Source organism: Strix aluco, chromosome 13 (assembly GCF_031877795.1).
Source record: "Strix aluco isolate bStrAlu1 chromosome 13, bStrAlu1.hap1, whole genome shotgun sequence".
In the NCBI taxonomy this organism is placed as follows: domain Eukaryota; kingdom Metazoa; phylum Chordata; class Aves; order Strigiformes; family Strigidae; genus Strix; species Strix aluco.
The window spans coordinates 10,369,989-10,389,178 of NC_133943.1; the positions used below are offsets into that span (position 1 = coordinate 10,369,989).

General features: G+C 64.8%; 3 protein-coding genes across 5 annotated transcripts; all 3 read right to left on the reverse strand.

Moving 5' to 3' along the window:
* Positions 1–2,233: 2,233 nt before the first annotated feature.
* On the reverse strand, positions 2,234–3,528 carry LOC141929258 (alpha-2Db adrenergic receptor-like). Its single transcript, XM_074838456.1, has one exon. The coding sequence runs from the start codon at positions 3,406–3,408 to the stop codon at positions 2,296–2,298; it is 1,113 nt and encodes a 370-aa protein (XP_074694557.1). The 5' UTR covers positions 3,409–3,528; the 3' UTR covers positions 2,234–2,295.
* A 684-nt stretch (positions 3,529–4,212) lies between these two features.
* SLC34A1 (solute carrier family 34 member 1) lies at positions 4,213–11,786 on the reverse strand. 3 transcript variants are annotated; one of them, XM_074838568.1, is made up of 15 exons: positions 11,684–11,786; positions 8,966–9,233; positions 8,806–8,878; positions 8,464–8,580; positions 8,132–8,314; positions 7,566–7,694; positions 7,347–7,490; positions 7,127–7,238; positions 6,844–7,039; positions 6,399–6,494; positions 6,184–6,283; positions 5,769–5,936; positions 5,258–5,374; positions 4,968–5,092; positions 4,213–4,861 (listed from the first exon to the last, which is right to left on the reverse strand). In XM_074838568.1, exons 2-15 carry the CDS (start codon positions 9,008–9,010, stop codon positions 4,307–4,309), a joined length of 2,160 nt encoding a protein of 719 aa, XP_074694669.1. In that variant the 5' UTR covers positions 9,011–9,233; positions 11,684–11,786; the 3' UTR covers positions 4,213–4,306. The 3 variants fall into 3 exon arrangements, with proteins under 3 accessions (XP_074694669.1, XP_074694670.1, XP_074694671.1); XM_074838569.1 differs by lacking the exon at positions 8,464–8,580; XM_074838570.1 differs by lacking the exons at positions 8,464–8,580; positions 8,966–9,233; positions 11,684–11,786 and having other exon boundaries at positions 7,566–7,644; positions 8,806–8,848.
* On the reverse strand, positions 10,476–18,845 carry RGS14 (regulator of G protein signaling 14). Its single transcript, XM_074838571.1, is given in 16 exon segments — positions 10,476–12,069; positions 12,371–12,485; positions 12,702–12,760; positions 12,947–13,028; positions 13,268–13,394; positions 13,571–13,647; positions 13,753–13,956; positions 14,033–14,157; positions 14,246–14,366; positions 14,556–14,705; positions 14,868–15,011; positions 15,581–15,673; positions 15,781–15,935; positions 17,166–17,187; positions 18,647–18,787; positions 18,789–18,845. Coding segments are annotated over 16 exon segments (1,908 nt in total). The 3' UTR covers positions 10,476–11,833.
* Between the last annotated feature and the right edge of the window lie 345 nt (positions 18,846–19,190).

The window sequence follows — 19,190 nt, forward strand, 5'->3', positions numbered from 1 at the left end:
TTAGGTTGCTACTTTCTGTCTCCTCCCATCTGGCCTTTGCAGCACCATTCCCACCACCAGCAAGAGTCATTGGTCACAGGGTGCTGCCAGAGCAGCACGAGTGTCCAGAGGGGTCTTGGTGTCTCCAACAGAGCTGGAGCAGCCCAGGTGGTGTAACCAGGACCGTGCTTTTTAGCTCTGTGGAGGAGATGTAGCTGGAGAGGGAGAGGGCTCCAAACCCAAGCCTATCAGGGGCGTAATTAAAAATAATCTTGAGAAATTGGAGAAAAAGCCTGCAAATGCAGGATGCAATTCCAGGCGGATGAGTGCAGGTGCTGCAGTTGGGCAGGAATAATCAGCACTTTGAGGGGAGATGCTTTCCCGGCAGTACTGGGGTCATGGCAGTTTGAAGCAGGGCAGGAATAAGGGTCACGCTGTGGCTGATTAGATGGACTTTGTACAAACGTGGAATGGAGAGGGCTGCTGTGGAGAGACAGAGCGACCTGGCTGACCCGTCTGCTGTAGGCAGGATGATATGGTGGATGGCGATGCAGCAGGAGATGCTCGGTGGGGGAGCTCTCCCCAGAGCACCCCAGCACCCTGGTAATGCCTCAGGATATGAAGTTTCAGACATCAGCCTGAAGCTCCCTTCAGGGGCTCGGATGTTGCCCCGATGCCAGCACAGGCTGGAGGTGCTGGTTACTCCTTTCCCAAGCAGGGGCGTCCCCACGTGCCCCCAGTCCAGCTGGTCCCTGTCCCCTCCTGCCCTGCAGCATCCCGGAGCCGTGCACTCATGCCCAGGAGGAGGAACGGTGCCTGGTCCCCTGGTTGACCCACATGGTGCCAGGCAAGGGTGAGGGCAGCGCTGGGCAAGGATGAGGGCAGGGCACACTAGCCAGGGCACTGCAGGGCCCTGGGACGCTGCCCACGGGGCTGGTGCCCCTTGAGGAGAGCTTCTCTCCCCAACCAGGCTGGCCTGGCCAAGTCCGCATCAGGCGCCCTCATCTCCCTGGGTATTTTTAGAAGCAAAATGCTGTATAATTGCAAAAAGGCAAAAGTCGGCCGCAGGAGGGGAAGCCAGGCAGCAGCGATAGGGCAGCTCCTTCCGCAGACAGTGCCAGCACAGCTTCAACCGCTGGGGCTGGCTGCCTCTGGGGGGGACAGCGCTGCACCCCCGTCCCGGCACGATTCCACCGGGAGCCTCCGCTGGCCCCAAAGTTCATGCCATGACCCTTCATGCACGGGGCCAGTGGACACAGGGGGTGGCTCAGGCGTCCTCACTGCTGTGAGTACCCCAATCCCTTCCAGCTCCTTGGACCCCACGGCCGAGCTGCACCCACCCCGGCAGGGGCTGGCGGAGGCCAGCGTTCTTTGGGCTCCAGCTCCCAGGCGCCGCGGCTGTTTTTAGCCAAGTGAAAGTCCGATGTTTTGAGATTTTCTATTTTGAGCAGCAAAGCTGGAGAAGTGGAGCAGCCCCTGACCCCCGGGTGTCTGTGCAGAGCAGTGCAGGGAGCCGGGCAGGGCAGGCACAGGGTGGCTGCTGCCCCTGGGGGAATGTGGTTGCCCCTGGGTCTTCACCCTACAGTTGCCCCCATGGCCCCTCGCACCTCAGGCTGTGCCACAGCTTGTTCCCACGCAGCCCCATCTCCCACACTCTCCCAAGGGAGGACTGCCTTTCTGGCACCGGCATGTCATTCCTCCTTTCCTTTTTGTAGCAAGATCCTGGTGAAGCCTCTGAGCAGAATGTGGGGTGTCCGACCCCAGCCCCACACCCCTTGTACCCCACTGTGGGGTATGTATGTGCCCCCACAGAGCCCCCATGGCGTGGCACAGCTACATGCTGATGGGCAGCCAGAGGTGACAGCCCCAGCAGAGAGACACAGGGCTCAGACTGGGATGCTGCAGTGGCATGGCCAGCTCAGCCTGGTGCTGCTGACACTGTCACATGTGGGGTTTTGTCCCCCCATGGAGCAGCCGTGGGGTCCGTCCCCTGTGCAAGAGGATGCTGGGGGTCACGGGCAGGCAGAGGAGGTGCCATGGTGAGTTGTCACCACCAACGGGTCACCCATGCTGCAAGGGGAACAGGTGGGGTGACCTGGGTGACAACGAGTGCCGGCGATAGGTATTGCTTGCTGGGCTCCCAGGAGGCAGACGCCAGCCCTGAGCACAGGCTTTGGCCTCATTTTATTCAACCCCGCATTTCCAGAAGTACCTCAAGATGCACGCCAGCACTGCAGTCCGGGGTCTGTGGTGGGGCTGGGTGCTGCCGGGAGGGAGTGGGGCCAGGGGCCACATCCCCAGCGTCCCGGCTGCACCCTAGGTGCGGTGCCGGTGGGGGATGGTGAGGAGCCGGCGGAAGGCGGCGCGGAAGTCCCGGTTGAAGAGGGTGTAGATGAGGGGGTTGAGGCTGCTGTTGCAGTAGCCGATCCAGAAGAAGAAGCTGAAGAGGGGCTTGGAGACACGACAGCCCTCCCCACAGACCGCCCCCAGGCTGTAGGTGAAGAAGAAGGGGAACCAGCACAGCACGAAGGCCCCCATCACCACAGCCAGCACGACGGTGAAACGCCGCTCCCGTGCCCGCACCAGCCGCTGCCGGCACAGTGACACGCTCTGGTGCTGGCTCCGGCGCCGCCAGCCCGACATCCCGACCCCCGGCCCCTTCTTGCTGGTGCCAGCAGGGCGTGGGGCGCGGGCGGCGAGGAGGGTCGCCGTCCGCCGGGCAGTCAGGTGGTAGATGCGGCAGTAGACAGCAGCCATGACGAGGCAAGGGGCGAAAAAGGAGGCGGCACAGGAGGCCAGCACGTACCAGGTCTCCTGACTCAGCTGGCACTCCCGGTCCCCTGGCTGGGCCCACAGGAGTGGTGGCAGTGCCACCAGGGCCGCCGCTGCCCAGACGGCCCCGATCATCCCCTTCACCCGCCCGGGGCTGCGGCGCAGGTTGAGCCGGGCCGCTCGGGTGACAGCCCAGTAGCGGTCGAGGCTGATGGCGCAGAGGTGCCCGATGGAGGCTGTGCAGAGCAGCACGTCCAGCGCCAGGTACAGGCTGCACCACAGGCCACCAAAATACCAGTAGCCCATCACCTCGTTGGCCAGTGAGAAGGGCAGGACGAGGACGGCCACCAGGATGTCCGCTGAGGCCAGGGACACCAGGAAGAGGTTCTGCGGAGCCCGCAGAGCCCGGCTGGTGGAGATGGCCACCACCACCAGCGTGTTGCCCACCAGTGTGGCCAACAGGACAGCCAGCGCGGCCAGCAAGATGAGCCCCGTGGCTGCAGGCGAGTGTGGGGCGCTGCCGGCACCGCTGTCGTTACCGGAGGTGTTGGGGAGGGCACTGGCTGGCTCCATGCTGGCCCGGCCCCTCAGGCAGATGAAGCCCCATGGGGCTGCCCCCCGCCGTGCGCCCCGCTCACCGGCCCCGCCGCATCTCATGGTGCAGTGCCGGCATCGCTGAGTCCCGGGAGGGGCGTCCCGGCCACCACTGCTCCTGTACTGACGTGGTCCGGCGACAAGGCGGAGGTCGTCCTGGCCCGGTGGCCACCCAGCCAGGCACGCGGGGCAGCGGCTGTGCCGGGAGCCCCAGAGCGGCTCCCACGGCAGCCCCGCTGGCTCCGCTGGTCCCAGCCCGGGAGGAGGGCGGGCGGGAAGGAGGGAGGGAGGGACGGGCCGATATCGCTGGCAGGAGCCCAAGCATCTGTGGGCAGTGGGAGAAGCGGTTATTACCAACACTTAAAGGGCTCCTGCCAGGGTCACCGTGGCAGGTGGGCTCCTGCCATGGGTGTTGGGGTACCCGGCAGGCTGCACACACTGCTTGACCATGCCCAGTCAACAACCTGCTGAGCCCCAGCCCGACAGCACTGCAGCACTTCACCAGCCGCCCTGTGCTGTGCCCAGCTCAGCGACACACTGCCGTGGCACAGAGAGGTGCAGCACGGGACCTGCAGGCTCAGCCCTCCAGGGATGAGGCAGGTGGAAGAAGATGCTGCCTGCGGCACGTGGGTACAGGCTGGCTGCAAACCGCAGGTGCGGGGTTTAGCTGCAGCATTGTCAGCAAGTGCCCCCACAGCACCAGCAGCACATTTGGTGCATCCCCAGCACTGGGCACCCGTACAGGACCGGGCTGTGCAGTGGTGGTGTATGGACACGGGGGCAGATGGTGGGTGTCTGGCACCTGTGGCTCCGGCTGCAGCTCCGACAGGGTTTGCAGAGACAGGAGGAGAAGAGACACACACCGGGGGAGCGGGCGCTTGGCATTTATTAGACACCAGCTGAGCGGGGACAGTGGAAACCGGGTGGCCACGGGAGCAGTGGCCTAGGTGTACGATGCCAGCTAGAGCCGGGTGGCACTGTGCAGGGGTGGGCGAGGGGAGCCCACCCGGATGGCGGGGCCGGGCACCTCCTCGGGGTAGGAGAGCGCAGGGTTGTCCAGCCCCAGCCTGGCCTTGTCACGGGGAGGGCCCTCGCGTTCCTCCCAGCCCTCGGGACTGCGGCAGCGGTCGGTGCAGCAGAGGGTGGCCCGGGTGATGAGCTGGTCAAGGGGCTGCAGTGAGTGCATCCAGGCGGGGAGGAAGTCCCACGTCTGCAGCCATTTGGGCAGGTGGCCGGGGCTGCGCGCCTGCAGCGCATTCACCAGCCCCACAAAGAAGAGGAGGCCAAGGAAGGGTGTGCCCACCCCCACCAGTGCCCGCCAGCCCGCCATGGAGATGCCAAAGATGAGGGAGGGCAGCAGGAGGAAGCAGACGATGAGGTACAGCACAGCAAACCAGCGGTACTTGGCCGTGCGCTCGCCCAGCGCCTTGGCCATGCGGATGGGCAGGCGGGTGAAGGGCAGCGGGTACCACAGCAGGATGCCGGAGATGTTGAAGAAGAAGTGGCAGAGGGCAATCTGCAGGGATGGCATCCCCGTCGGGCCAGGCACATGGGGCTTCCCCCACCCCTGCCTTGCCTGGTGCCCCCCCATCAGCCCAGCCCTGGCCCCGGGTTGCCTGTACCTGGAAGGAGCTGGCCAGCTTGTCCCCCGGGCTGGCCAGGGCGGCCAGGATGGCGGTGGTGGTGGTGCCGATGTTGGAGCCCAGGGTCAGTGGGTAGGCACGCTCGATGCTGATCACCCCCAGGCCTGCAGGAGAGGCACCCCATCCTGTCCCATCGCTCCTCACCAGCACCATCCCCACACTCTTCCAAGGAGGGATGGCTCCTCCCACCCCTCCAAGCACCCTAGCACCCACAGGCCATCATGGGGGGACCAGCACACGGCAGGGGACCAGGCATGGCTGGGACTCACCGATCAGGGGTGTGATGGCCGAGGTGAACACAGAACTGCTCTGCACCACGAAGGTCATCCCAGCACCCACCACCATGGCAAAGTACCCGGTGAGCCAGCTGAGCGGGTGCGGGAGGTCTGCCATGGCATGGACACAAGCACGGACATGGGCATGGACACGGGCATGGACACATCAGCTGGGAGCAGCCTGGCGCTCCTACGTGGTGCTGGGGAGGGGGCTGTGGGACCAGGCTGTGGGTATGGGGTCAGGCTGGGGGTATGGGGCCAGCCTGGTGGCTGGTGGCCATGATGGCTGGGGAAAGGGGATGTGGACACCAGGAGGCCATGACAGCAATAAACAGAGTGGGAATCAGGGGCAGGCAGGGGGTATGGGGGTCAGGCAGGGATGGGGGTTAGGGGCAGCCAGGGATGTGTCTGAGGATGGCAGGTGAGGATGGGGATGGGGTTGGGTGGCCGTGGGGCAGGCAGGGTCCCATCCCACCCACCCCACAGCAATCCCTGTCCCACTCACCAGTGTTGATGACCTTCTGGATAGCTTTGGCCACCTGGCCCTTAAGCAGGGAGTTGAGGAGTTTGACCAGGAGGATGAGGCAGGTGCAGAGCACGACGAGGGACCCGGCCAGCAGCACCAGCCCCACGGCCAGGTCAGGCAGTGGTGTGTTGGTGAAGAGGTGCTCGCCTGCCCCACAGCATGGCTGGGCAAGGGGCTGGGGCCGGCCCAGCCCCACTCACAAACCTGCCCCACTCCCCAACAGCCCCACATCTGGACCCCAGCCCAACATCTCCCAGCCCTGCCCCACATCATGACTCCAGCCCCATGCCCAGCACCTCTCCATTCCACATACAGCCCCCCAGCCCCACCTGCACCTCACCAGCCCCATGCCCCATGTCCCCCAGCCCTGCCCAAGCCCCTCACACCCACTCACACTTCTGCCTGGTGACATTGTGGAGGCTCTCAATGCCCTTAGTGCTGCAGTGGCTGGGAACTGTGCAGTTCAGGGGGGGCCCAAGCCCCACAGTGGCTGTCTGTAGGGAGAGGGTGGGCTGCAGCCAACTCCACCGCATCCTAAGCCAGCCCCTGCCCACCACCCACCCTCTGTGGGATTGTTTGGTGGCCCCAGCAGGGCCATGGGCCTCTCACCTGTGGGGGTGCGGGGCCACACCAGACGCGGATGAGGCTTCGGTTGCGCAGGCTCTCATCCCCCGTTGCAATGCCCGTGATCACTGACTTGTCCAGCTGCAACAGCACACACATTGGAGAGTGCGCTTGGGGGCTGACAGCACCCACAGCTTGGGGACATCTTCACTGGGATGGGGACACCACTGCCAGCCTGGGGATGCTTGGACACAACCACCATCAAAGGGACACCAGTGCTGGGGACATCACCATCAGCATTGGGACAGCAATGCTGGGCAACCACCACCAGCCTGGGGACACCACTGCCAGCCTAGAGACACTTGGGCATGACCATCATCAAAGGGACACCAGTGCTGGGGACATCACTACTAGCATGGGGGACACCAATGCTGGGGGACCACCACCAGCCTGGGGACACCACCCTGGGGGACAGCACGGCTGAGGAGACCTGGATGATGAGCTTGGTGAAGGGCTCTGTGATGATCTTCAGCAGGTCGGGGGCATCCTTGCCGCTGCGGATGTTGAAGGTGGCCACGACCAGGCGGGTGACATGGTGCAGGTACCCACTCACCACCTCCAGAGGCAGCAGGACCAGCACCGACAGCCAGTTGAAGCAGTCGTGCACTGTGGCACCAGCAAAGGCCCTGTGTGGAAGAGCCCATCGGCATGGGGTAGACCCTGGGGAGCAGCCCCCAGCCCCCTGAGTCCCTGCTGCCCTGACCAGCTCTCACCGTTTGAACTCACTGCGGTCGCCAGCCTGCATGAGGGCCACGATGGTGTTGGTGACGGAGGTGCCGATGTTGGAGCCCATGATGATGGGGATGGCAGAGCGCACCTCCAGCACTGGGGACAGAGAGACCTGCTAGCCCTGCATGGCCCAGCTCAGGGTGACCCCATCCAGCCACTTTACCCCCAGCCTCAGGTCCCCAGGAGCCCCACAGGCACACTCACGCCCCGAGGAGACCATGCTGACGATGATGGAGGTGGAGGTGGAGGAGCTCTGCACCAGCACAGTCACCAGGATGCCCACCACCAGCCCAGCCACCGGGTTGGAGAGGATGGCGTTGTCCTTGAAGATGTCTCCAGCCACCTTGCCTGCAAGAGAGTGTGAGCGGCAGGGTGCTGGCACGGTGGGTGCCACCAGCTGCCCAGGCGCCCCTGCCACCCTACCTCCGGCCAGCTGGAAGGCAGAGCTGAGCACGTCCAGGGAGCACACGAAGAGGTACAGGAACCCGAACATCAGGGGCACCTTGAGAAGGGAGACACAGATGGACTGGACCCTGGCCCAGCACCCCAGCTCTGTGCAAGACAAGAGAGAGCGTTAAATGCCGGCTGTGGCACGGCCCTGGCTTGCCGGACTCCCACAGCCCTGTGCCATCCTCCAGTGCGGGGTGGGGCTCTTGTCCCCAGCCATGTCACCACTCCCCGGGTCCCCTCCATCTCCTCCCACCCTGGATCACCTTGTGCCAGCCACCCCCCTCGCCCCTCGGCTCTGCCCCCGGCACCCCGGGTTGCTGGGGGTCTCCCCCGCTGGCAGGCAGCCTGCTATGCTGGAGATCTGGCTGAGGTGCCAGCACGAGGACTGGCACCATGGAGCAGCAGGGAGGAATTGCCACCAATCCCAGGGACAAAGTTGGGGCTCTCCTGGCACCCTGAGGCCCTCCTGAGTGCCTGTGGCAGGTCTCTGGGGGTACTCCCCAACAGGGTACTGTATGACCACTGCCCGGGGGACTCACCTGGCTTCTGCAGCTCATCCAAGCCCAGCCGGGGTCCCTGCCAGGGCAGCACGTCCAGCTCGTACCGCTCCCTGCCCTCGGCCAGGCGCCCCGGGGAGCCGGGGCAGGGGAAGCCATGGTCAGGGCAAGGCACCGCACCGACGGTGAAGGGGCAGGTGTGGGCACCCGGCAGCCGGTGCAGAGCTGGGGAGAGGGGACACGTGTGTTACAGCCCCGTCCTCACAGGGACCCCTGCTGCGGCAGAGGAGAGCCAGGCACTGCCTGGGGCAGGGTCTGGCCAGAAGCAGAGCTGAGCCCGGCGGGGCGAGGAAGAGGAGGCTGGGGGCACCTACCTTGGGGGCTGGGGCAGTAGGTGAATTGGGGCCCGTGCACCACCCTTCCTCCCCGCACTGGGCAGCGGGGCAGGGCCGGGCTCTCCCTCTGGTAGGGCAGCATTGCTCCTGCTGAGGCTGAGCGGAGGCGGCCGCGCGTCACCACGGTGAAGCCACGGTTGTGCCGCGCCGACCGCCACTGGCCCCCCAAATCCCTGCGGTGCTGGCACCACCGAGGAGCACCATTCCATCACCCGGTGGTCCTCTGGGCTACCAGCCACTGCCGTACCACCCCAGCGAGCTCCTGCAAGGTCAGGCAGGGGACACAGGGAGGGGACCCCCCCTGCCCAGGGCCCTGCTCACCTGGGGCTGACCGGGCACTCAGGGCAGCGCCATGTCCACATGCCACATCCACGCGTCCCTCCAGCAAAGTGGCCTGCGGGGCACCACGGCCCTTTATACACACGCCAAGAGCAAAGTCTAAGGAGCCCCACGTTGCCCCTCGCCTCTGCTTGCTGCTCACCTCCTCCCCAGAAATTCCTGCAGTTAATAGGTAACCCCGCGGCATCCCACGTCAGCTGCGGCCCCGGGGCGGGATGGGGCACGCGCCCCCGGGGTACCGCACTGTCAGCACACCCCGCCTCGCCTGCCCGAGGCTTGGCATCGCCCCTGGGCCAGCGGTAGCCGGTGTGGTGGGGAGCGAAGCCAGGGCAGTGCTGGAGCCCAGTGCCTGAAGGGTGATGCGGGAGCAGCCTCAGCTCTCCATCACTTGGTGCCTGGTGCTTAATCCCCTGCAAGAGAGGAGGAGGAGGAGGAGGAGGAGGAGGGGGAGGAGGTGGAGAGGGCTTGGTGCTGGTGCTGCCGGGGTGTCCCAAACCAGAGGTGAGGCCACGCACGCATCCACCATCCTCGGAGCCATCTGAGCGTCAGCTGTGGGGGACCTGGCTCTGCCCATGGCACTCGCCGTCCTCGCCACCAGGGCGTTGGCAATGGGTTACGTCAGCACCAGCGCGGTCCCTGTGTCCTATTGCTGGTGGTGACGGTGGCACGCGGCCCGGCTCAGCCCGTGCCAGCGGCTCAACATGGAGCAGCCAGCAGCACCGTGAGGGCTGCGTGGGGCAGAGCCTGCATCTTCCCAGCACGTGCTATGTTGGGGTGGGCAGGAGCAGCATGACAACAGCGTTGCCGTCACCACCTCCTCGATGCCATTTATCATTACCCGCTGTTTATGCATCTCTGGCCAAGTTTCCATCCACCCCCAAGGTGCCCAGCCAGCTCGTGTCCACATCTGCCCAGGGCAGAGTCAGGGGCCAAAGGCCCCTCCAGCCCCCGTGCCTGTGAGGGGTGGACACGGAGGGGCCACATGGCTGTCACATCCCCGTTCCTCCAGGATCGGGCACTCCCAGGACCATCACCATGGACAAGTCAGCTGTAGTTGTATGGGGGGAGTAAGGGGAGGTCTCTCGGGTACCCCAGGGTGCTCGGGTAGAGCCTGGGGACATCCCTGTCACTGCTGGAGCAGCACCGAGCCTCCACTGAGTCACAAACCAATGGAGCTGAATGCCCGGGAGGTGCCACAGCAGGGGACATGTCCCAGCTCTGCAGGGCCTGGGGACCCTTTTGGCAGGGCGGTGCAGCCAGTGGCACCCGCAGAGCCCTGTGCCAGGCTGCGGCAGGCAGGAGGCTGGTGTCCGCATTTGCCCCGTGCCTGGGGTCTCTTGGCCAGCTGCCCCCACAATCATTAACCCAGTGAGGCCCTGGCAGCTCTGGCTGTCACTCATTGACAGGGTCGGGGCTGAAGTCCTTGGCCATGCCGGCCCTGCAGCGTCCCCTACATCATCAGCGGTGCCAGGAAAACAAGCTCCTGGCACTGCCCCTTGCTGCTGTGCAGGGTGGCACCAGAGCTGAGGGCTGGGTCCAGCCCTGCCCAGGCCCCGGTGGGGGCTCTGTGGGGTATGGGGGGGCTGGGGAGACATCGCTGCTGGGAAAAGCATTGTCTGGCCTCAGCTGAGGAGGAAGGAGAGGGACACATGTCCAGGCAATGCTCTTTATTTCCCCCGGTTTCACACCACAGACAGGACTGAGCAGCACCACGGAGACACAGTGGGGCTCTGACCGGGGCCATGGGGCTGCAGCTGGCTGTGGCAGTGTGGGGCTGGGTGGCCATGCCCCCCATCCCTGCGTGAGCCCTGGGGCTGCCCTGGGCCACCCCTCTGCCTGGGCAGTGGTGACACAGCAGTGACCCAGGGCACAGCCAGGAAGGGCCTCAGCATGCGCAGACAATGGAGGGATGTTCTGGCTGCTGTCGGGGGGCTGTCTCCATCACAGACTGGGACTGGGACCTCTGGGAACACCAGGCTGCTGGGGATGGGGACCCAACAGGGCACAGCCAGGTCTGGCAGAGCCAGGATTAAGGTTACAGCCCAGAACAGCCACTGGAAGGGATGCCAGGCTGAGCACATGCTGGGGACCCACACACCAGGCTGAGATGCCCAGCACCCAGGGGTGCTGCATTCCTCTGGCACCCCACAGGCCTGTCCCCAAGGGCCGAGCACCCACAGCTCCAGGCAGGCTGGGGCAGGGGACCTACAGGGATCTGCTCCTGCAGGTTGCTTCAGCAGCTGCCCATGCAGGGTCTCCCTGCGGGGAGGAGGAAGGCTTCTTTGGCACGACCTGCTGGGTCTGTCTCCATCTGCTTGGGGCAGGAACCTGGTGCCCTGCTCTGCAACGACAGTGCTATCATGGCAGGATCAGGCCCAGCCACGCACATGCAATGCAGATGGTAACAACCTGTCTGGGGCACCAGCCCTCCCCAGGAAGGGCAGACCCACACATCAACAACAGGGGAAGCCCTGTTCCTGGGGGGCCAGGGACCGGATCCGGCCCTCAGCTCCAGACACATGTTCTCCTGACTGCCTGCCCACAGCACTGGGGTCTGGGGCTGGAGCCTGCCTTGCTACCCCACCCACCCTCTCTATCCTACACGCCCTTTGGTTGGAAGGGTGATTTTTCCCATCCAAAGAGTCAGCGGGGCTGTGCCAGCCCGGCACAGGCAGGATTTGCTGGGCAGGCAGCTCTGCCACAGGCAGAGCAGGCAGAGGCACTGGGCAGGACAGTGCCAGGCATGTGTGGGACGTTGCAAAGTGCTTCGCAACAGGGGTTCAAACTATGTACAGGACTCCCTTGACGTGCACCAGGATGTGATCCCACCGCGGGGCATGGCAGCTGCTCAATCACTCACAGTGACACGACACGACAGTTTGGGACAGGACGTGGACGAATCTGCGGTCCGGGCAGTGTCGGCAGTGGAGGGCAGGGGCCGTCGAGCCCCGTGTCGAAGCCCGGCATGGCCCGGGGGCACCACGCGCCGGGTGCGGATGTGCAGCAGGACTCATCGGAGCTCGTGGTCGACTGGAGGCTGAGCTGGCATGGGCTCTGTGGGCTGTGGGTGGCTGTTTCCCTCGGAGCCTGGGTGAGGGGCATCGGGCTTATCTGACCCCTCGCAGGCGCTGTCGTCCTGCTCGGGGAGCTGGAGGAAGTCAGGCAGGACCAGGTCCTCCTTGGAGAGCAGCCCACGCTGGTCGTTGGCCCGGCAGCTCTGGGCACGGTTCAGCAGCTCCACCAGCCCTGGGGGAAATGCAGGTCATGCACCTGAGCCCAGCAGTCGGGCTCCTGTCCTAACGCCTCGGCTGCCCTCTCCACCTGATGTGACCCTGAACAAGTCCCAGGCACAGTGCCTGCACCTTCTCCCTGCTCCATGCCAGCACCCGTGGGACTCATCCCTAGTGCACTGGGGGACCCCAAGTCCCCCATCGCCCATCCCCAACTTCACGGGACCCTGCACCCATCCCCAGCAGACCAGGGGCCCTGCATCCCTCACTCTGTGTTTTGCCCCAGCCCCTCAGGTTTCAGACACACCAGGTCTCACCTTCCAGGTCATACGTGCGGCGGTTCAGGTTTGTGGCAGCTGAAGACCGGGGCCGGGAGAAGGAGGAAGGCATCTCCCACAGTGTGTCTGGCTCTGCTCCTGTTGGGCTTCCCTCCTGCGATGAGCAGCCCAGGCCTCAGTGATGGGGCAAGGAGGCAGCACTCCCCCAGCCCACATCCCCATCACCCTCCCGCAGCCTGACTCCAGCCTTGGCACCCGCTGTCCAGCCCCACAGCGTGTGCAGGGGTCGCAGCGGGGCACCCCTTCCCCACGGACCACAGCAGCAGCCATGGGGGAATCTCTGACTGGCGCGGTGGGATCTTGAGCTCACCTCACTCCGGAGCGGGGAGGGGGCAGCCACAGCCTCGGTGCTCTCCATCACTCGCATGTCTGCAAGGTAAGTGTTGCTCAGCACCTCGTGCCAGTGCCCCGGTCCTGGCCCGGCTGCTGACAGGATGGAGCCCATCCCAGGGAGCAGGAGCCATGGCCAGCAGGAAGCAGCCTGGCTCTGTGGGTGCTCTGCGGGAGCACGTGGCTTGGTAGGGGGACACGGCTTGTCGAGGGAGCACGCTTTACCTGCCAGTGTTTCCAGGACGAGTTTCTGAGCAGCCACCGTGCTGACCAGCTTCTCCAGGTCCAGCGCAGCCGGCTCACCTTGCTGCAACGGGAAGAGCCAGCCGGTGTCACGCTCGCTGTGGCACGGCAAAGGCAGCCAGGCTGAGGATCTGTGACCTCCCCGGCCAGACCCTGCCAGGTCACGGGCTGCACAGCACAGAGCACACCCACCAGTCCCCCCCAGCCCACAGCGAGGTGCCACAGCCCATCTCAAACACCGGTGACTCTCCACGAGCAGCCCCTGGTCTAAGCCCCAGACCCCACCGAGGTGCGAGCCCTCACCCGCCGCAGCAGCACCAGCTCCATCCTCACACCGTACTTCCCCAGCACGGGCTGCAGCGCTTCCCGGATGCGCTTAGTTGACTTCGCCGTGATGCGGATGGTCTTGTTGAGGGAGGAGATTTCCAGGCTGCGGAGGGGGAGAAGAGGCTGTCTGCAGGCACGCAGACAGGCAGGACAGGCAAGGGCAGAGCCAGGGCGTTGGGGACTGCCTGGGGGGTTGGGTGTGGGGCATCGTGTGTGGCCACGCATGATGGGGACCAGACATGTGTGGGTAACAGCATCAGCCCTGAAGCTCCCACTCACTCAAAGCTTATCCTGTTCTCCAGCTTCACCTCCTGGTCTGCCAACACAGAGCACTCCTGGTCCAGCACCAGCGCTTTCTGCAAGAGCCAAACCATCAGGAGGGAGAAAGCAGAGCAGCACATGGTCCCAGCCTGGGGACAATCCCGCTGGCAGGACCCCCTTCTCCCCTCTGCCCACCCTACCTGCTCGTTCCCCACCAGGTAGACCTTGATGTCGGGGAGGCTGAAGCCACGCTTCTCGCATATCCCTGCCAGCATGTCACGGATGGAGTGGCCGGGCCGGACGGAGGCCAGCGAGGCCGTGCCGTCGGGCAGGTACACACAGCAGTACTTCATGGACTTAGATGGCAGCTCTGCTTCGCTGCCCCCCAGGCTCTTCCGATGGCCCTGCAGGAGGGATGCGATGGGATAAGCCCAGCCAGTGGCAGCGTGATGCCGTGGGGCCAGTGCGGCAACAACTCACCTCGGTCCAGGGGCTGGCAGCTGTGCTGGCCGAGGACAGGAAGCCCAGGTCCAGGCTGGCCGAGGAGTTGAGCGAGCCTTGGGACTCTCGCCACAGCATGGCACTCCCACCACCTTCTCCCCCCTCTAGGACAGACAGAGGGACAGTGGTGGGGACCATGGGCACCCTTTGGGGGTGGCACGGCCCCTCTGCCCCACTCGGCACAGCACCTACCTGCCCAGGAGGGCTCCCGCCGCTCTCCCTTCCTGAAGGACCGGCGGGGGCTGCGGTTGGAACCACTGCCTGCTGTCTCCACGCCCAGTGGCAGGGACTTGCCCAGCTTCAGCTTCGACTTCTGGGGTGAACGGAGAAACATCTCAGTGTGGGGACATCCGAGGCTGCCCCCTCCCTTTTTCTAGTCCCCTGACTGCTCCTCTGTCCTCATCCTGGGGCTGGGTTTGCTCCAAGCCACAGGGAAGGGACCCAGGACAGTTTTCTCAGGTGAAGGGACAGGTCCCCGTGCCCCCCTTCCCTCCCTGCTCACCTTGCTGAGGTCAGGTGGGGGGCTGCTGCTGCGGGAGTGGGGCCGCAGGTCGGGCAGGGGCTGCCCCTGGCTCTCTGCCCGCAGGCAGGCCTGGTAGAGTGGGGACTTCACAAAGCGCGTGTAGCTGTCAAACTTCATCAGGTTAAAGATCTGCAAAGGGAGGATGTGTCTGCTTAAGACACCTTCCCACCCACAGCTCTCTCCAGCCCCATGGCATGGCCCCACGGCAACAGCAGCAATGCTGGGTGATGCGTGGGGTGGTCACACAGCCCCCACCCTGCGGGTGGGGTGGAGCACGGGTGGTGCTGGTACCTGGAGCTGCTGGACACGAAACATGTCAGGGGAGGGGCTGGCCAGCATGTCCTCCCCAATCCAGGCCTGCTTGTCGATGTTCACGGGACTGACCGAGTGGCTGGAGAGAAACTCATCGTATATCCGCCGTGCCTCCTGGGCCAGCTAGGGAAACAGGGGGGGTCTGGCTGAGGCCAGGAGCCCCTCCTCACTGCTACCCTGCAGGGAGCCCCTGGCTCATCCCCCAGAGCCATCTGAGGGGCCAAGTCCCCTGTGCGACCAGCTCAGTACCGGGGCTTCAGGACGGGCATTGGAGCCAGCCACCCCCACCCAGCACCAAGCTCTGGGCACAACACGCTGGTATCGCCGTGGAGGTACAGCCCAAGTTAGGAACTGTCCCCCCCAGCCACGTAGCTCTGTCCCCACGTTCCCCAGTCCAGATCTCTGCCCGTGGACTCTTTGTCCTCCCAGCAGTACTCTCCACCTTCTGGCCAGGCCAGGTTGGAGAAGCGGCCCTGCTCCATGGGTCCCCAGTGTGGCTTTTCAGATGCAAATCACATCCAGCTCCTTATTCCTCCGGCAAGAGCCCCCAGCCTGCTCAGCCGCCCAGAACAGGGGTCTGCCAGGACGCTGGGACATGCAGGCACGACAGCTACTTCCACCTCTGCCCGCATCCCTCCCAGCAGCTGTGTGACCCAGGCTCAGCCACGCTGTGGCTGCGCAGAGGCCAGTACCTGCTGCGTGTCGCTGGCTGGGATCTGCTGGAAGCGCTCGCATGCCTGCCAAAAGTAGACGTTTTCAGCGCTGAACTCCTTCTTGAGGAACTCCTGCAGGGCAGAGAGAGGGGCTGGCCTGGCCGGCACTGTGGCTGTGGGACAGCTGGTGGCCAGTGGCAGACGGGAGCGGGGACCGAGGTCGGGGCTGTGGTACTCACAGTGAAGTAGGTGACAGCCACGCGGTCCTGCAGCAGTGTCTCGAAGGATTCGGCCCAGCTGACCACAGAGCCCTGTGCAGAACCACAGGTGGCTGGTGGTCCTGGCAGGCTGTTTACACTGTGGTTGCTGCCACGGGCCCTGGAGGCGTTTAACTCTGAGAGAAAAAGGGTCAGTTATGACTCCCTGGGTGTCTCCCAGCATCACTCCCTGTCACCAGCAGCCCTTTGTATCTGCAGCAAGTTCATCCACCCCATCCCGATTGGAGCCATTGAGCCCTCCCTCAGGTAGGGAATGTGAGGAGCATCACCATGGCATTCTCAGTGGATTGAGTGCTGTGATGCCACAGCTGGCACTTTCCAGCGTGACAGCCCTCCCTGCCAGCACTGGCCATCCGCCCCTCCCCAGGGTGTCACGGTGACTCCACATGTGACTCATCTCCCAGGGGAACAAAGCGCATGCATAGGAAAGGCACCCAGCTGGGGAGGGAAAGCGGGGTGGAAGGGGACGTGGGGGGCACACGACATGGAGGGAAGCTTGGAGGATGGGTAGAGGTGCCTGACCTTACTTTCTCCATTTCTCCGGCCACAACAAAGAACAAACCCAGCGAGAGGGCACAGAAAGTGTCACCCGCGGCTCCCAACCCTGGGGAAACCCTCCCTTGGAGAAAGGGAAGGTGACCATGCATTCAAATGGAGTCCCTCCATCAAAGAGATGGAAGTTCCCAGGGGCAACCCCAGCTTTTGAACTTTTGGCGGGTGAGCTCCAGGGAGCAGAGGGTCATTTGCAAGAGAAAGTAAGGGTATGGAAACAGGGCTCTTCCGGCAAAGCCAGAGGGAGCAGAGGAGGCAGCAAGCTGCTGCTTTGCTGGGCTCCCCACCCTTCTCCTTCTGTCCGAAACACGACATAACTCTGCACACCCTGTGCGTGCAGGTGGGAGCATCAGCCACCGGCACCCCATGCCAGAAGGATCCTGCAGCGGGGCTGAGATGGGCGGATGGGCCATCTGAGATACCTGATGCACAATGAGACACACCGCCAGACAGACAGACTCCTTCAGAGAGTCTGCGGCTAGCTGGTACCCAGGTTCTGCTTACCCTGGGAAGCCCCTCAGCCCCCAGCACCCAAGGGTGCCAGCTGAGCAGCCAGAAGGGAGGGACAGGCACAATAGGGCTGTGCAGGAAGGATGGGGGACTAAGGCAAGTCCCTGGCAGAGGGCTTAGCCCAGCACTGCGGGGGACCAGCCATGTGCCCATGGCACAGCCTGTGCTGACACAGGACCTGGCTCTCTGCTGGCTCTGTGCCCCTGGCACCAGGCTGGCTGTGAACTTCCCCCTCCCCTGAAGATGATGCTGGCCTCCTGTCCCAGAGCAAAGAGCAGCCTTACCTCCATCCGACACAGCCGGGCCCTGTGGGGGTGGAGAGAAGAGACGTGAGAGGGACAACACGGCGGCTGCCAGCCCGGTGGAGCGGTACCCGGGCAGGCAGCAGCATCAGGGCAAGCGCAGTCGGAACCCAGGAGCAAGGAACACTGGCTGCTGGCAAACACTGCTCTGGTGTTTGCTACAACCGGGATGGCTGCCCCATGGCAGAGGCAAAACATGGGGCTCCCAACCCGGAGGCAGTGAGTAGGGGTTGGGGCTTGCAAGGGGTGTGCAACTTTTCTCCCACCTCCTGTGCATCTACTGCCCTGGGGCGAGGCCAGCAATTGGGAAAGGGCAGATGCTATCAGATGTAACCTGCCACCACTGCCCCGGGGAGGAGAGAAGCAGCCTCCTCGGCACAGGAAGAGGAGGGGAGGAGGGGAGGGAAGGAAGGACAACCACAGCCCTAGGCAGGCAAACTGCCTGCTCCCTCCTTCCTTGGGGCCTGGGGCTACTGAGGGCAGATGCCCCAAAATGGGGACCGAGTGCCACCGCAGATACCAGCCACGGGGATGCGGTACCCCAGGACCCACAGCAGGCAGGGAGATGGGCAGAGCTTCTGCAGTCAAAGCCCAGCTAAGCACACCCTGCACAGTGCTGGCTCTCGTCACCTGCCTGGGGCCACACTGAAGCGGTGCCCTCGACCTGGCTGGCCAGTGCCCCCCACCCTGCCAGCCCCACACACCCCAGCCTGCCCCGCACACCCTCTGCCTGCTCCCATCCCAGCCCCACTCTCCCAGCCCTGCCTGTCCCTGCTACCCCACACCACATGCTGCTGCCATGCCCCTTACCCCAGCCCCACACATCCCAGCCCTGCCTGCCATTAGCCCAGCCCCACACCCCCCTATCTTGCCAGCTCCTTGCTCTTCCTCATCCATCCCTGCTGCCCACACCCACACAGCTCTGCCCTGCCTGTGCCACCCAGCACCATCCCCACCAGCACTGCTGACTCCTGTTACCCCATCCCCATACATCACTGCTTGCCCATTACCCCAGTGCCATACATCCCCACTTATATCTCTGTCTCAGCCTCATAAACCCCTGCCTGCTCATTATCCCAGCCCCATATATCCCTGCCTGCCTGCTACCCAGCCCCACATACTGCTGCCTGCCCTAATACTCCTCTACATCTCTGTCTGCTTTGGATACCCAAGCCCCACACCCCTCTGCCTGCCCAGTACCCAGCCCCACATCCCCCCGCCTGCCCGTTATCCTCTCCACACCCCTCTGCCTGCCCAGTACCCAGCTGCACAGCACCCTGCCTGCCCGTTATCCTCTCCACACCCCTCTGCCTGCCTGTTACCCGGCCCCATACATCCCTCTGCCTGCCCGTTATCCACTCCGCACCCCCCTGCCTGCCCCGTACTCGGCCCCACGCCGTGCCGCCGCGCAGGGCAGCCCCGGGGGATGGGGACGGGCGCCCCGGGCCGGTCCCGGGACTCACCATGCGGCCGTTGTGGACCACCAGCAGCTTAGCCTTGCCCTGCATGCCTGGCACCGCCCGGCCGAGCGCACTACCGGCGAGGCCCGCGGCCCCGCAGCATCCCCGGCCGGCGGCGCGGCGCGGCTCTCCCGGCCCGGCCCGGCCCGGCGCGGCGCTCCCCGGCACTACCGCTTTCGGCTGCCACAGGAAGTGTCGCCATGGGAACCGAGACCGCAGCGGGGGGAGCGGAGCCGCCCTCCCGCCCCGCGCCGCCGCCGCCGCCGGCCCCGGCACCGCCCCGATGGGCACCGGCTCCGGCTCCGGGCCAGGAGGCGCCGCGGCCTCGCCGCATCCCCATCCCCGTCCCCATCCCTGTCCCCGTCCCCATCCCTGTCCCCATCCCCGTCCCCGTCCCCGTCCCCATCCCTGTCCCCATCCCCATCCCTGTCTCCATCTTCATCCACATCCGTGACCCATCTGCATCCCTGCTCCCATCCCAATCCCAATCCCCATCCCCATCCCTGTCCCCATCCCCATCCCTGTCCCCGTCCCCATCCCTGTCCCC